General features: G+C 39.3%; 1 protein-coding gene across 1 annotated transcript in view; it reads right to left on the minus strand.

The window, feature by feature from the left end:
- Positions 1-6698: 6698 nt before the first annotated feature.
- Positions 6699-17544, minus strand: part of RAD18 (RAD18 E3 ubiquitin protein ligase) — a 112882-nt gene continuing 102036 nt past the window's right edge. Inside the window, exon 13 of the mRNA XM_040245996.1 lies at positions 6699-7566. Within this exon, the coding sequence (XP_040101930.1) occupies positions 7464-7566 (103 nt within the window). The 3' untranslated portion in view covers positions 6699-7463. The remainder of the gene's footprint in view (positions 7567-17544) is intronic.

Consider the following 17544-nt stretch of genomic DNA (forward strand, 5'->3'; position numbering starts at 1 on the left):
ATACAAAATGAAACACAGAATGATAAGATTTTTAAAAAATGAAAAGAGCATCAGTGAACTGTGTGATAACTTAATGGCCTAACATATACACAAATTAAACCCTTACAGGAGAGGAGTCAAGAGGAGAGGACAGAAGAAAACAATGGTCAAAATTTTCCAAATTTGATGAAATGATAAAGCCACAAATCCAAAGAGCTCAAGAAACCCCAAGCACAAGAAACATGAAGAAAATGACACCAATAATATTATTACTATTAAAAGTGTTCAACTCTAATAAAAAAGATAAAATCATAAAAACAGCCAGAGAAAAAAGACATGTTATCAATAGAAGAAGAATGACAAGGATGACAGAAACTTTCTCAGAGGAAACAAAGCAAATTACAAGGGGAAAAAAAGTGTCAAACATCAATTCTGTATTTAAATACATTTCTTTCAAAATTGAAGGTTAAATGAAGATATACAAGAGCTGAACAAAATCATCACCAGCAGAAGAAATGTTAAAAAGCCTTCAAGTGGAAAGAAAATGATACCAGATAGAAACGTGGATACAATAAGCACAAAAATGGTTAACTACATAGACATGATTTTTTTTTCTTATTATATAAACCACTTTAAAAGATAATTTACTGTCTAAACAACAATAACAATGTAGAAGGGAAGCGAAAAGGAAAGATACACCCATCTGAATGCAGAGTTCCAAAGAATAGCAAGGAGAGATAAGAAAGCCTTCCTCAGTGATCAATGCAAAGAAATAGAGAAAATATAACAGGGAAGACTAGAGATCTCTTCAAGAAAATTAGAGATACCAAGGGAACGTTTCATGCAAAGATGGGCTCAATAAAGGACAGAAATCGTATGGACCTAACAGAAGCAGAAGATATTAAGAAGTGGCAAGAATACACAGAACTGTATGAAAAAGATCTTCACGACCAAGATAATCACAAAGGTGTGATCACTCGCACTCACCTAGAGCCGGATATCCTGGAATGTGAAGTCAGGTGGGTCTTAGGAAGCATCATTACGAACAAAGCTAGTGGAGGTGATGGAACTCCACTTGAGCTATTTCCAATCCTGGAAGATGATGCTGTGAAAGTGCTGCACTCAATATGCAGCAAATTTGGAAAACTCAGCAGTGGCCACAGGACTGGAAAAGGTCAGTTTTCATTGCAATCCCAAAGAAAGGCAATGCCAAAGAATGCTCAAACTGCCACACAATTGCACTCATCTCATACGCTAGTAAAGTAATGCTCAAAATTCTTCAAGCCAGGCTTCAGCAATATGTGAACCATGAAATTCTAGATGTTCAAGCTGGTTTTAGAAAAGGCAGAGGAACCAGAGATCAAATTGCCAACATCCGCTGGATCATGGAAAAAGCAAGAGAGTTCTAGAAAAACATCTATTTCTGCTTTATTGACTATGCCAAAGCCTTTGACTGTGTGGATCACAATAAACTGTGGAAAACTCTGAAAGAGATGGGAATATCAGACCACCTGACCTGCCTCTTGAGAAACCTATATACAGGTCAGGAAGTAACAGAAGTGGACATAGAACAATAGACTGGTTCCAAATAGGAAAAGGAGTACGTCAAGGCTGTATATTGTCACCCTGCTTATTTAACTTATATGCAGAGTACATCATGAGAAACGCTGGACTGGAGGAAGCATAAGCTGGAATCAAGATTACCAGGAGAAATATCAATAACCTCAGACATGTAGATGACCCCACACTTATAGCAAAATGTGAAGAAGAACTAAAGAGCCTCTTGATGAAAGCGAAAGAGGAGAGTGAAAAAGTTGGCTTAAAGCTCAGTATTCAGAAAACTAAGATCATGGCATCCGGTCCGATGACTTCGTGGCAAATAGATGGGGAAACAGTGTCAGACTTTATTTTTCTGGGCTCCAGAATCACTGTGGATGGTGACTGCAGCCATGAAATTAAAAGACGCTTGCTCCTTGGAAGGAAAGTTATGACCAACCTAGACAGCATATTAAAAAGCAGAGACATTACTCTGCCAACAAAGGTCCGTCTAGTCAAAGCTAAGGTTTTTCCAGTAGTCATGTGTGGATGTGAGAGTTGGACTATAAAGAAAGCTGAGTGCAGAAGAATTGATGCTTTCGAACTATGGTGTTGAAGACGACTCTTGAGAGATCCAACCAGACCATCCCAAAGGAGATTAGTCCTGGGGGTTCACTGGAAGGACTGATGTTGAAGCTGAAACTCCAATACTTTGGCCACCTGATGCGGAGAGCTGATTCATTTGAAAAGACCCTGATGCTGGGAAAGATTGAGGGCAGGAGGAGAAGGGGGCGACAGAGGATGAGATGGTTGGATGGCATCACCGACACAATGGACATGGGTTTGGGTGGACTCTGGGAGCTGGTGATGGACAGGGAGCCCTGGTGTGCTGCTGAATTCATGGGGTTGCAAAGAGTCAGACATGACAGAGTGACTGAACTGAACTTATGATGTCTATAACATATGTAAAAATAAAAAGTATAAAAGCAATAATATAAATGTGGGGGGTGGCTAAATGGAAGCATCAGAAGATTCTTGAATTATGCATGATGTAGTATAGTAACACCTGAAAGTAAATTGTGATAACTTAAAAATGATTATCATAAATCCTAATTCAACCACTAAAATGACAAAATAAGGAGCAATAGCAAATAAATCATCAAATAAATAAAATGGAATAAAAATAATTAGTCCAAATAAAGAAGAAAAAAGGAATAATAAAGAAGATGGGACAAGATAGAAAACAAACCACACAATGATAGATTTAAAGACAACCACACCAACATAAAATGTAGAAGTTCTAAATATACCAGTTAAAAGGGAGAAAATATGATTGTCAGATTGGCTAATAAAATAAGACTCAACTATATATATGCTGCCTACAAGACACACACTTTAAATATAAAGGCACAAGCAGAAACTGACTCACAGATATATAGAATAAACTAGTGGTTACCAGTAAGGAGATGGAACAGAGGAGGGAAAAATAAGGTCAGGGGATTAAGAGCTACAAACTACTAAGTACAACATAAATAAGCTACAAGGATATATTGTATAGAATGGGGAATACAGCCAATATTTTATAATAACTTTAAATGGAGTATAATTTAAAAATATTGAATCACTATGATGTATACCTGAAACTAATGTTGTAAATCAATTTACTTCAACTAAAAAAATGAAAATTAAATAATAATTTTAAAAAGTAAAGATGAAAAATGCACTAGCCAAAGACAAGCTGGAAGGAGTATTAGAATATGCCAAACTAGGTAGATTTAAGAGCAAAGAATATTAATATAGAAAAAGAAGGTCTACTTTGTGGGAAAAAAAGTGATGAATCCGTCAAGAGGACATAACAATCCTAAATGTTTATGCTCCTAATAAGAAAGCTTCAAAATACATGAAGCAAAAATGAAGACTATAAGGAGAAACTGACAAATCCACAAGGATATTCAAAAATGTCAGTAACTCTCTCAAAAACTGATAGAAGCAGCACACAAAACCAGCCAGGACAGAGTGGCCTCGAGTAACACTGTCAAGCGACCTGACGCGGCAGAGCATCTATTCTTTTCAAGCGCGCGCTGGACATTTACCAGAACAGACCATTTCTAGGGCATTAGAAAAAGTCTCAATACATGCAAAAGGGTTCAAGTCATAAAAGTTATGGAATTAAATTAGAAATCAATAAAAAAAAATCTCTGGAAAATTATCAAATATTTGGAAACTAACAGTTATATAAAACTCAGTGTCACATAAGAAATCAAAAGTATGGAAAGTATTTTGATCTGAATGAAAATTAAAACACAGCATACAAAAATTTGTGGAATGCTGTTAAAGCAGTACTTAGAGGAAATTTTATAGCATTAAATGACTATCTTAAAAAAGAAGGGCTCAAATCAATGACCTAAGCCTTAAGAAACTACAAAAAAACCAAAATGAAACAAATTAAATCCAAAGTAGGCAGCAGAAAGGAAATAATAAAGATCAGAGTGGCAGTCAATCAAATAGAAAAGAGCAAAATATTAGAGAAATTCAACAAAACCAAGAGTGGTCCCCTGAGACCAATGAAAACAACAAACTTCTAAACCGTTTGATGAGGAAAAAGAAAGAAAATATCACCTACCAATAACAGAAATGAAAAAAGTGAGAGAGGTTTTCACAAAACTTGTACACAAAAGGGAAAATTATGAGCAATGTTTGTTTGTAAATCTGTCAATTTAAATGAAATGGATAGATTCCTCAAAATACACAAACTACTATAGTTTACTTAAGAAGAAACAGGTAACCTGAATAGTTCTATATCCGTTAGTTAAGAAATGAAATGTATTGTTAAAAACCTATCCACAAAGAAAATACATATGGCTTCACTGATGAATTCTACTGAATACTTTAGGAATAAATAATACCAGTTCTACACAAACTTCTCCAGAAAATTGAAGAGGAGAAATACTTCCCAGATCATTCCATGAGGCCAGCATTATCCTAATACCAAAATTAGATAAAGAGATCACAAGAAATGAAAACTACAGACCAATATTCTTCTGAACATAGATGCAAAAAATTCTAAATGAAATCCAACAGAAATAAAAAGATAACCCAGTGGGGTCTCTCCTGCTACTGTTTTAACATTTATAATCAATCTGTATAATTCATAATATTAATAACCAAAAGAAAGAAAAACTATATGATCATCTCGATAAACATGGAAAAAGCATCTGACAAAATACAATAACCATTTCTGATTTTTTAAAAATTCTCAGCAAACTAGGGATAGAAGCAAATATTCCAACCTCATTCAAAGCATGTATCTATAGAGAATTTATACTCACAATAAAAGGAATCCAGATTGGAAAGTAAGAAATATAACTCTTTACATGATAACATGTTTAGATAATTTTCTATGTAGAAAATCTTATGGAATCTACCAAAAAGTTTTCAAACTTCTACAAAGTTAGTTTAGCAAGGTTGTAGGATACATGATTAATATGCAAAACTCAATTTAATCTTTCTAACCTATCAATGCAAAGAAACTGAAATTTTAAACACTATCTTACAATGCAATAATTTTCTAAAAACTCAATTTTAAAATGGGCAAAATAGCATATTATTCACAATAGTCAGAATGAATCAAGACAACCCGGATACCCATCAGCTGATGAATGATAAACAAAACATGGTATATCCCATACAATGAAGTATTATTCAGCAATTAAAAGATATGAAGGAATGATACATGCTACAACATGGATGAACCTTAAATTATGCTGAGTGAAAGAAGCCACATAGTGTATGATTCCACTGATTTGAAATGTACAGAATAAGGAAATACAGGGAAAAAGTAGATACTGCCTAGGGCTGGGAAGGATGAGAGAGTTGGGGATAATGAGTAAGGGACTAAAACCAACAAAAATGTTCTAAAATTAATTATGGCAATGGTTGCAGGACTCAAAATATACCAGAAGCCAACTTGAATTGGAAGTTGTAAATGGGTGAATTGTATGTAAAGTGAGCTATATCTCAATGAAGTTGTTAAAGAAACAAGCAAATGAAGTCGCTGTGGTCTCCAAGGGGCAGGATAACAAGCAAATGAAGTCGCTGTGGTCTCCAAGGGGCAGGATTCCCAGGAACTGGTCCTGAGCCATGAATCACCATAGAAGCCATGGATGAGAGCCAGTTGATGTTTCCTCCCCTTTCAACCTCCCCATCCCTCCTTTTCCCTCCATGACAAGCCTCAGAAGCCTAGGTGTGAATAACTCACCACCCGAGCCCTCAAGAAGGTGGGTAGCAGCTTCAGATCCTCCTCAGCACAGTGCATCAAAAGAACTTCCTGGCAGACGCTCACAGGGCAGGAACCAACCACTTCAGTCCAGTGATGAAGCGGGATTCTCCGAGGACAGGCAAGGAAATCGCATGCCTCTCCTTCCCCATGAGCCAGTCATCTGATGCATAGTGCTGGCTGCCAAGCCAAGATTACAGGGAAGGCCACCGGCCCCCATTACATACAGTGGAGCACATCTGCCAGCCTGACCGTTGCTGCCTGGGAGAGGTTGGGGTGCAGCTACCTGAGATAGAGGCGGGGATGGAGCGTTGTTCCCAAAATGCTGAGAGCAGAGTGGGGAGCCCATGGTACCTGCAGGAGATGTGGAGTAGCATACGAGAGAAGCTGTGGCATTCTGACAACTTCTTGAAGTTGGAGCAGGCTGACCCACTTACCCACGTGGCTGCCTGGAATCCTTTCTAGGCAAGAGCCCTGCCTCATGGGTAAGCAGAGAAGAAATCGTGCATCACCAGGCCATCTGGGAGCTGATGGGAGAGCACTTTCCCCCATAGTCCTTCCTAATTTTAGGTGCTGTTTTATACAGTAGAGCTCCGGCCACCTTCTCCTCCCAGGAGCCCAGAGGGAGCAGAGGTGGCTGCCCTGAGATGATGGAGCACTTGGCCCAGAGCAGGCCCTCCACCCCTGAACCAACATGAGGGTCTTCCTGGACTCTGGTGAAGTGACTGCTGTCATCAGGACACAGACAGCCCCAGAGCTCCTGGCACCCATGAGAGGGGACTGGCTCTGAAATGCCAAAACAGGCATTAGGAATTGTGGAAGTAACTGGGAACTGTGGGACATTTTGCACAGAGAAAACAATTTCTGATCAACCCCTTCCAGTGATATGTAGCTTGTACTCAACTATTCACAGAAGACTGTTTCAAGGACTTTATTTTAAACTGATATATAATCTGTTCAGTTACAAAAGCCATTTATTGCATTCTCTCCATTTCATAGCTGGAATTCAAAGTGTTAAGATTCGATTTACTCAAGTGAAAAAAAAGATCAAGAAATCATCTGTAAGAGCTATTTCTGAAGAATAAGCCCAGTATTCTATTGTTCTGTGCCTTTAGGTTACAGTACCAACGTCCTGCTTCCAGCAAAGTGTGAGACATGGGTCTAACTAAGGACCACATGAAACTTGGGCGACAAGCAATCGTGTAACAGCTGTGACATGGGTGCTGGCCTCCAGGCCTTGTGAGTTAGGACACCCTGCTTGCCTTTCCAGAAACACAGTGGCTCTGGACATCTCAACTGGTCCCTATGGTAGAGGGATTGAAGGATCCTTTTCTGAACTTGGCTTCTCCATGAAAGAGACAGGAGAATGGCTTAAATATTAATATACCCTGAAACTTACAAACAAAAACAAACAAGTCTGTGTCTTCTGCAAAGCTGGTGAACATGTGGATGCCAGTGTTTTTAGAGTGAGATGTTTTAGGGACAGTGGGTAACTGACTAAGTGAGGATGCTGTGTAAGATTTTTTCTTTTCCTGGAAAGGCAGAAAAGACTGAAAATCAGTTAAATGTAACATTTAGAATGTAACATCTTCACTTGGGAAATTTATGAATATGAAATCTACACAGCAACAAAACACTATCTTCCAAAGACTGCACTGGCAAAGTCACCACACTAATTTCTGTTCCGCTTATTTCTTGGCTCAAGCTCAGCACTTTCAGCTGACCTTGTGCGACGATTCTGTCCAGGACTTATTTCTGTGTCTTGAAGATCATTTCTGAAAATGGAAAAAGAAAACGCCAGCTTAGAAGGTGATGATCATCATTATTTTACAGCAGTTTCTGGTTTATAAGTGCTTTCCCATGTGTTTTTATGTAATCCTCCAAATAGCCTTCCACTCCACTGACAAGTCTACTATGATAATTATTACTACTTTTATTATTATTCCCACTTTACAACTGAGAAAACAGTGACTTAGCAAAGATCACAAATCCTAAATGATAGAGTTAAGAACTGAATCTCCTTCTTTTCAGTCAGAATCTAGCAGTTTTTTGCTTCTGCTTCACATGCAGAAAGCTGCGAAAAAAGTGCTTCCATTGCAACAAGATGAAGCCAGAGAGTCTTAACAAAATCATAACTTATCTCGTCAGAGAGCTGAGGTTGTAAGGGGACCAAGAAAACAAAGTCCCCTCCCAACAGAGATGGGCCATGCACATCCCCTCACTTTGGGCAGAGTGCTGGGGGAAAAGAGGTGGCTGCCATTCAAGTAGGTGGGAAGACAAAAGCAAATTTTCTCTGGATTCTGAAGCACATGCAGAGACCAAACTACATAGAACAGGCTCCCAGACTACAAGGAAAGAGAGAGAAGTCCAAACATCTCAGCGGAACATGGCCTCCATCTGCCCTGCCAGTGGGCTACGTGCCACGTAAATGACCACCCGCAGCCTGAGGCCAGCCCAGACTGAAGAATCAGAAGCAAATAAAATGGCTGTGGTTTAAGCTTCTAAGTTTCAGGGTGATTTGTTACATGGCAATTAAAAAACTAAACAGAACCTATTTTTGTTCAATTCATTCTGCTAATCTACCACTACATAACAACCATTCTCAGGAAACAAAACAATTGTTTATTTGGTCATGATTCCAGATCTGGGCAGGGCTCAGAACAGACAGCTGAACTGAGTTTGGAGGATTCACTTCAAGGAAGGCTCACTTGTCTGCTGGCAAACTGGTGTTGGCTGCTGACTTGAAAATTGGCTGGTGAGAGGGCTGCCCCTCCCCATTCTCCTCCAATTGTCTTCTCCCCATGCCTAGGGTGGGCTTCTCACAGTGGAAGGGCTGGGTCCAAGGGGAAGAATCCGAAAAGTGAGCATTCTGAAAGGACAAGCCCCACTGTGCAAACACTAACCAAGCTTCTTCTCATATCACATGACCAAGTCCAGAATCAATGTGGGCCTCGAGAGTGTGAGTACTGAGAGGGTGTGATTCACTGCACCCACCAAACTAACCCTAACCCTGGGTGTGTTCAGTTGGAAAAATCCACCAAGCTGTACACTTAAGATGTGTTCACATTAATAACAGTTCTTAATAAATAACAATTAATAAAGTCCCCTCCTCCAAAGAGAGAGAGCCAAATTATCAAGTCTTCCCTAGAAAATATGTTGGGGTTGTTAGTGTTCTGCAAATACTTCTCATGGGTTTAGGATGAAATGTAGATTACCAACAGAGAAAAGGATTCTCCCTTTTCTGATTTTACAATATTAGAAAAAGCTATTCCCTAAAAAAGGAACTGAAAGATAAAGCACAAGAGATAAAGAGTTAAAAAAAGATTTGTAAGTGGCAACCCTTATCCACCAGGGACTGTGTTCAGATCCAAAGAATGCTGAATGGCATATTCAATCACTCATATGCCTACTGAGTGCCCACCATGAGACTCTCCTCCCCCAGGCACCGTGCAAGGTGCGGGGCCTAATGAACATCCTCTCTAGGAAGCGAGTCGGGGTTTAAGTGCAAACAGAGTGCTGCCAGATCAGGGGAGCAGTCAGGGGCTTCCGAGCAGAGCTGTCAAGGAAGGAACCACAACTCCTTTGTGGATGGAAAAAGGAGAAAAGGCAACCAAGGTGGAAGCAACAGCAGTATAAGGCAGTATGACTCTGAAGCAAAGATGAGTAGCTCAGCTTGGCTGTAACAAGGAAAGAGGGGTGGGGAAGGACAGTCCAGGAGCCAGTGGGCAGGCTGGGGCCGTAGCTCACGAGTCCCCACAAGACTTCAAACTACCACAGAGAACACGATGTCTTTCAGGTCTCACTGGCAGAATGAAGCATACTGACTAGAGGCAGAGAGACAGCCAGCCAGCCAGACGGCTGTGGCAGGAAGCCAGAGAGAAAACAAGGTCTTATGCAGACTGCGGCACAGAGGGGCTGACAGAGATAGTTCAGGGGTCGTCCACAGCCCCGCTCCTCAATGAGGGGACCCAGAAGCAGCATCAGCAACCCCGGGGAGTGTTAAAATGCAAACTCCTGCACCTCAGTCCAAATCTCCAAAATCTCAATCTCGGGGTCCAGTGGAGCCCAATAATCTATTTTAACAAGTCCTCCAAGTGATCTTGATGTTCGTTTAAGTCTGAGGACAACTTATCCATAGGGTTTTGCAATCAACTGCATCTGAGACGTAAGAGAGAGTGAGAAGTTGACAATGATTCTTCGGTTTCTGGCTGGAGCAGTGGGGAAGACTGTTGACACCACTGCTCACTGAGGGAGGAGACAGTGGAGGGGGAGCAGGTCTGAGAGAAGAGAAGGGACTCAGACTCCTGGAGGCAGAAACCCTTCCTCCACAATTTCATGTGGAAACTGAAAGCTAGACACATGAAACTTGAAATGATTTACCTGGACCATTTTTCTTCCTATTTTCCTTCTCTTTAATGTAAATATATCCTGTAGCTCAAACTGGTAAGATGAACCAATAATCACAGATATAAGAAGCTGAGACCAACCTACAGAAAGCAGGGTTTTGTTTGGGGTGGGGTTTTGTGTTTTTGTTGTTTATGAAAATATTGCTTTATATGGGGCACTGTGTTACTAAAAGAACCTCTCAATCATTTATGGAATTAGGAGAATGTACTGGGACTGAAATAGCATGTTCTAGGACTAGTATCTCAAATATGTCCCTTGCGGTACCACAAAATACCTATAAGTTTTGTTGTTATTGTTCAGTCACTGTCGTGTCCAACTCTTTGTGACCCCATGAACCATAGCACGCCAGGCTTCCCTGTCCGTCATCATCTCCTGGAGCTTGCTCAAACTCATGCCATTGAGTCAGTGATGCCATCCAACCATCTCATATTCTGCTGCCTCTTTCTCCTCTTGCCCTCAGTCTTTCCCAGCATCAGGGTATTTTCCAATGACTCGGCTTTGCATCAGGTGGCCAAAGTACTGGAGTTTCAGCATCAGCCGTTCCGATGAGTTTCAGGGCTGATTTCCTTTAGGATTGACTAAGGTTTGATCTCCTTGCTGTCCAAGGGACTATTAAGAATCTTCTCCAGCACCACAGTGTGAAAGTGTCAATTCACTGGTGCTAAGCCTTCTTTATGGTCCAACTCTCACATCCGTACATGACCACCAGAAAAACCATAGCTTTGACTATATGGACCTTTCTCAGCAAAGTGATGTCTCTGCTTTGTGTTGATGTCTCAACACTGTCTAGGTTGGTGATAGCTTTTCTTCCGAGGAGTGAGTGTCTTTTAATTTCACGGCTGCAGTCACCATCCGCAGTGATTTTGGATCCCGAGAAAATAAAATCTGTCACTGTTTCCACTTTTTCTCCATCTATTTGCCATGAAGTGATAGGACTGGATGCCATGATCTTTGTTTTTTGACTGCTAAGTTTTAAGCCAGCTTTTTCACTCCTCTTTCACCCTCATCAAGAGGCTCTTTAGATCCTCTGCACTTTCTGCCACTAAAATGGTATCATCTGCATATCTGAGGTTGTTGATATTTCTCCCAGCAATCTTGACTCCAGCTTCTGAGTCATCCAGCCTGGTATTTCACATGATGTACTCTGCATATAAGTTAAATAAATAATATGCAGCTTTGATGTACTTCTTTCCCAATTTGGAACCAGTCCATTGTTCGTGTCCAGTTCTAACTGTTGCTTCTTGTCCTGGATACAGGTTTCTCAGGAAGCAGGTACAGTGGTCTGGTATTCCCATCTCTTGAAGAACTTTCCACAGTTTGTCGTGATCCACACAGTCAAAGGCTTTAGCATAGTCAATGAAGCAGATTTTTTTTTTTTAATTCACTTGCTTTGTCTATGATCCAGCAGAGATGTTGGCAATTTGAGCTCTGGTTTCCCTGCCTTTTCTAAATCCAGCTTGAACATGTGGAATTTCTCGGTTCACATGCTGTTGAAGTCTAGCTTGAAGGATTTTGAGCATAATTTTGCTAGCATGTGAAATGAATGCAACTCTTCAGTGATTTGAACATTCTTTGTCATTGCCTTTCAGATTAGAATGAAAACTCAACTTTTCCAGTCCTGTGGCCACTGCTGAATTTTCCAAATTTGCTGGCATCTGGACTATAGCACTTTAACAGCATCCTCTTTTAGGATTTGAAATAGCTCAGCTGGAATTCCATCACCTCCACTAGCTTTGTTCATAGTGATGCTTCCTAAGGCCACTTTGACTTCACACTCCAGGATGTCTGGCTCTAGGTGGGTGACCACACCATGGTGGTTATCTGGGTCATTAATACCTGTTTTGTACAGTTCTTCTTTGTATTCTTGCCACCTCTTCTTAATCTCTTCTGAATCTCATGAACACTATGAAAAGGCCTATAAGCTTAAGATACATATTTGCAGAGCTATTATTTTGTTGAGACATAAAGCCGTAGGGTCCTTTCCTAATGGTTTCTCTTTTCTTCCATTCTGATTATTTTTAAAATATAAATTTATTTTAATTGGAGGCTAATTACTTTACAATATTGTGTTGGTTTTGCCATACATCAACATGAATCCGCCACAGGTATACACGTGTTCCTAATCCTGAACCCCCCTCCCACCTCCCTCTCCATCCCATCCCTCTGGGTCATCCCAGTGCACCAGCCCTGAGCATCCTGTATCATGCATCAAACCTGGTCTGGCACTTGTTTCACATATGATATTATACATGTTTCAATGCCATTCTCCCAAATCATCCCACCCTTGCCCTCTCCCACAGAGTCCAAAAGACTGTTCTATACATCTGTGTCTCTTTTGCTGCCTCGCATACAGGGTTATCTTTAACCATCTTTCTAAACTCCATATATATGCGTTTATTCTGTATTGGTGTTTTTCTTTTTGGCTTACTTCACTCTGTATAATAGGCTCCAGTTTCATCCACCTCATTAGAACTGATTCAAATATATTCTTTTTAATGGCTGAGTAATACTCCATTGTGTATATGTACCACAGCTTTCTTATCCACTTGTCTGCTGATGGGCATCTAGATTGTTTCCATGTCCTGGCTATTATAAACAGTGCTGTGATGAACACTGGGGTACACGTGTCTCTTTCACTTCTGGTTTCCTCAGTGTGTATGCCCAGCAGTGGGGTTGCTGGGTCATATGGCAGTTCTATTTCCAGTTTTTTAAGGAATCTCCACACTGTTCTCCATAGTGGCTGTACTAGTTTGCATTCCCACCAACAGTAAGAGGGTTCCCTTTTCTCCACACCCTCTCCAGCATTTATTGCTTGTAGACTGTTGGATAGCAGCCATTCTGACTGGCGTGAAATGGTACCTCACTGTAGTTTTGATTTGCATTTCTCTAATAATGAGTGATGTTGAGCATCTTTTCATGTGTTTATTGTTAGCCATCTGTATGTCTTTGGAGAAATGTCTGTTTAGTTCTTTGGCCCATTTTTTGATTGGGTCATTTATTTTTCTGGAGTTGAGCTGCAGGAGTTGCTTGTATATTTTTGAGATTAATTCTTTGTCAGTTGCTTCATTTGCTATTATTTTCTCCCATTCTGAAGGCTGTCTTTTCACCTTGCTTATGGTTTCCTTTGTTGTGCAGAAGCTTTTAATTTTAGTTAGGTCCCATTTGTTTATTTTTGCTTTTATTTCCAATATTCTGGGAGCAGGTAAAGGAGCCTGCTGAGATCTATGTTGGAGAATGTTTTGCCTATGTTCTCCTCTAGGAGTTTTATAGTTTCTGGTCTTACATTGAGATCTTTAATCCGTTTTGAATTTATTTTTGTGTATGGTGTTAGAAAGTGTTCTAGTTTCATTCTTTTACAAGTGGTTGACTGGTTTTCCCAGCACTTGTTAAAGAGATTGTCTTTTCTCCATTGTATATTCTTGCCTCTTTTGTCAAAGATAAGGTGTCCATAGGTGCATGGATTTATCTCTGGGCTTTCTATTTTGTTCCACTGATATGTATTTCTGTCTTTGTGCCAGTACCATACTGTCTTGATGACTGTGGCTTTGTAGTAGAGCCTGAAGTCAGGCAGGTTGATTCCTCCAGTTCCATTCTTCTTTCTCAAGATTGCTTTGGCTATTTGAGGTTTTTTTTGTATTTACATACAAATTCTGAAATTATTTGTTCTAGCTCTGTGAAAAATACTGTTGGTAGCTTGATAGGGATTGCATTGAAACTATAAATTGCTTTGGGTAGTATACTCAGTTTCACTATATTGATTCTTCTGATCCATAAACATGGTATATTTCTCCATCGATTAGTGTCCTCGTTGATTTCTTTCACCAGTGTATTATAGTTTTCTATATATAGGTCTTTTGTTCCTTTAGGTAAGTATATTCCTAAGTATTTTATTCTTTTCATTACAATGGTGAATGGAATTGTTTCCTTAATTTCTCTATTTTCTCATTATTAGTGTATAGGAATGCAAGGGATTTCTGTGTGTTGATTTTATATCCTGCAACTTTACTATATTCATTAATTAGCTCTAGTAATTTTCTGGTAGAGTCTTTAGGGTTTTCTATGTAGAGGATCATGTCATCTGCAAACAGTGAGAGTTTTACTTCTTCTTTTCCAATCTGGATTCATTTCTTTTTTTGCTCTGATTGCTGTGGCCAAAACTTCCAAAATTATGTTGAATAGTCGTGGTGAAAGTGGGCACCCTTGTCTTGTTTCTGACTTTAGGGGAAATGCTTTCAATTTTTCACCATTGAGGATAATGTTTGCTGTGGGTTTGTCATATATAGCTTTTATTATGTTGAGGTATGTTCCTTCTATTCCTGCTTTCTGGAGAGTTTTTATCATAAATGGATGTTGAATTTTGTCAAAGGCTTTTTCTGCATCTATTGAGATAATCATATGACTTTTATTTTTCAATTTGTTAATGTGGTGTATTACATTGATTGATTTGCAGATATTGAAGAATCCTTGCATCCCTGGGATAAAACCCACTTGGTCATGATTTATGATCTTTTTAATGTGTTGTTGGATTCTGATTGCTAGAATTTTGTTAAGGACTTTTGTATCCATGTTCATCAGTGATATTGGCCTGTAGTTTTCTTTTTTTGTGGCGTCTTTGTCAGGTTTTGGTATTAGGGTGATGGCAGCCTCACAGAACGAGTTTGGAAGTTTACCTTCCTCTGAAATTTTCTGCAAGAGTTTGAGTAGGATAAGTGTTAGCTCTTCTCTAAATTTTTGGTAGAATTCAGCTGTGAAGCCGTCTGGACCTGGGCTTTTGTTTGCTGGAAGATTTCTGATTACAGTTTCAATTTCCGTGCTTGTGATAGGTCTGTTAAGATTTTCTATTTCTTCCTGGTTCAGTTTTGGAAAGTTGTACTTTTCTAAGAATTTGTCCATTTCTTCCAAGTTGTCCATTTTATTGGCATATAATTGCTGATAGTAGTATTCTTGCCTGGAGAATCCCAGGGACAGAGGAGCCTGGTGGGCTGCCGTCTGTGGGGTCGCACAGAGTCGGACACGACTGGAGCGACTTAGCAGCAGCAGCAGCAGCAGCAGCAGCAGTCTCTTATGATCCATTGCATTTCTATGCTGTCTGTTGTGATCTCTCCATTTTCATTTCTAATTTTATTGATTTGATTTTTCTCCCTTTGTTTCCTGATGAGTCTGGCTAATGGTTTGTCAATTTTATTTTTCCTCTCAAAGAACCAGCTTTTGGCTTTGTTGATTTCTGCTATGGTCTCTTTTGTTTCTTTTGCATTTATTTCTGCTCTAATTTTTAAGATTTCTTTCCTTCTACTAACCCTGGGGTTCTTCATTTCTTCCTTTTCTAGTTGCTTTAGGTGTAGAGTTAGGTTATTTATTTGACTTTTTTCTTGTTTCTTGAGGTATGCCTGATTTGCTATGAACCTTCCTCTTAGCACTGCTTTTACAGTGTCCCACAGGTTTTGGGTTGTTGTGTTTTCATTTTCATTCATTTCTATGCATATTTTGATTTATTTCTTCTGTGATTTGTTGGTTATTCAGCAGCGTGTTGTTCAGCCTCCATATGTTGGAATTTATTTAATAGTTTTTCTCCTGTAATTGAGATCTAAGCTTACTGCATTGTGATCAGAAAAGATGCTTGAAATAATTTCAATTTTTTTGAATTTACCAAGACTAGATTTATGGCCCAGGATGTGATCTATCCTGGAGAAGGTTCCATGTGCACTTGAGAAGGTTCCATGTGCACTTGAGAAAAAGGTGAAATTCATTGTTTTGGAGTGAAATGTCCTATAGATATCAATTAGGTCTAACTGGTCTAATGTATCATTTAAAGTTTGTGTTTCTTTGTTAATTTTCTGTTTAGTTGATCTATCCATAGGTGTGAGTGGGGGTATTAAAGTCTCCCACTATTACTGTGTTATTGTTAATTTTCCCTTTCATACTTGTTAGCATTTGTCTTACATACTGTGGTGCTCCTATGTTGGGTGCATATATATTTATAATCGTTATATCTTCTTCTTGGATTGAGCCTTTGATCGTTATGTAGTGTCCTTCATTGTCTCTTTTCACAGCCTTTGTTTTAAAGTCTATTTTATCTGATATGAGTATTGCTACTCCTGCTTTCTTTTGGTCTCTATTTGCGTGGAATATCTTTTTCCAGCCGTTCACTTTCAGTCTGTTTGTGTCCCTTGTTTTGAGGTGGGTCTCTTGTAGACAACATATATAGGGGTCTTGATTTTGTATCCATTCAGCCAGTCTTTGTCTTTTGGTTGGGGCATTCAACTCATTTACATTTAAGGTAATTATTGATAAGTATGATCTCATTGCCATTTACTTTATTGTTTTGGGTTCGAGTTTATACACCCTTTTTTTGTGTTTCTTGTCTAGAGAAGATCCTTTAGCATTTGTTGGAGAGCTGGTTTGATGGTACTGAATTCTCTCAGCTTTTGCTTGTCTGTAAAGCTTTTGATTTCTCCTTCATATTTGAATGAGATCCTTGCTGGGTACAGTAATCTGGGCTGTAGGTTATTTTCTTTCATCACTTTAAGTGTGTCCTGCCATTCCCTCCTGGCCCGAAGAGTTTCTATTGAAAGATCAGCTGTTATCCTTATGGGAATGTCCTTGTGTGTTATTTGTTGTTTTTCCCTTGCTGCTTTTAACATTTGTTCTTTGTGTTTGATCTTTGTTAATTTGATTTGTATGTGTCTTGGGGTGTTTCACCTTGGGTTTATCCTGTTTGGGACTCTCTGGGTTTCTTGGACTTGGGTGATTATTTCCTTCCCCATTTTAGGGAAATTCTCAACTATTATCTCCTCAAGTATTTTCTCATGGTCTTTCTTTCTGTCTTCTTCTTCTGGGACTCCTATGATTTGAATGTTGGGGCATTTAACATTGTCCCAGAGGTCTCTGAGATTGTCCTCATTTCTTTTTTTTTTTTTTCTCTCTGATTCATTTATTTCTACCATTCTATCTTCTACCTCACTAATCCTATCTTCTGCCTCCATTGTTCTACTGTTTGTTCCCTCCAGAGTGTTTTTCATCTCATTTATTGCATTATTCACTATATACTGACTCTTTTTTAATTTCTTCTAGGTCCTGGTTAAACCTTTCTTGCATCTTCTCAATCCTTGTCTCTAGGCTATTTATCTGTGATTCCACTTTGTTTTCAAGATTTTGGATCATTTTCACTATCATTATTCAGAATTCTTTATCAGGTAGATTCCCTATCTCTTCCTCTTTTGTTTGGTTTGGTGGGCATTTATCCTGTTCCTTTACCTGCTGGGTATTCCTCTGTCTCTTCAGCTTGTTTATATTGCTGTGTTTGGGGTGACCTTTCTGTATTCTGGCAGTTTGTGGAGTTCTCTTTA

Source organism: Oryx dammah, unplaced genomic scaffold, assembly GCF_014754425.2.
Source record: "Oryx dammah isolate SB20612 unplaced genomic scaffold, SCBI_Odam_1.1 HiC_scaffold_9, whole genome shotgun sequence".
NCBI classification, from domain to species: domain Eukaryota; kingdom Metazoa; phylum Chordata; class Mammalia; order Artiodactyla; family Bovidae; genus Oryx; species Oryx dammah.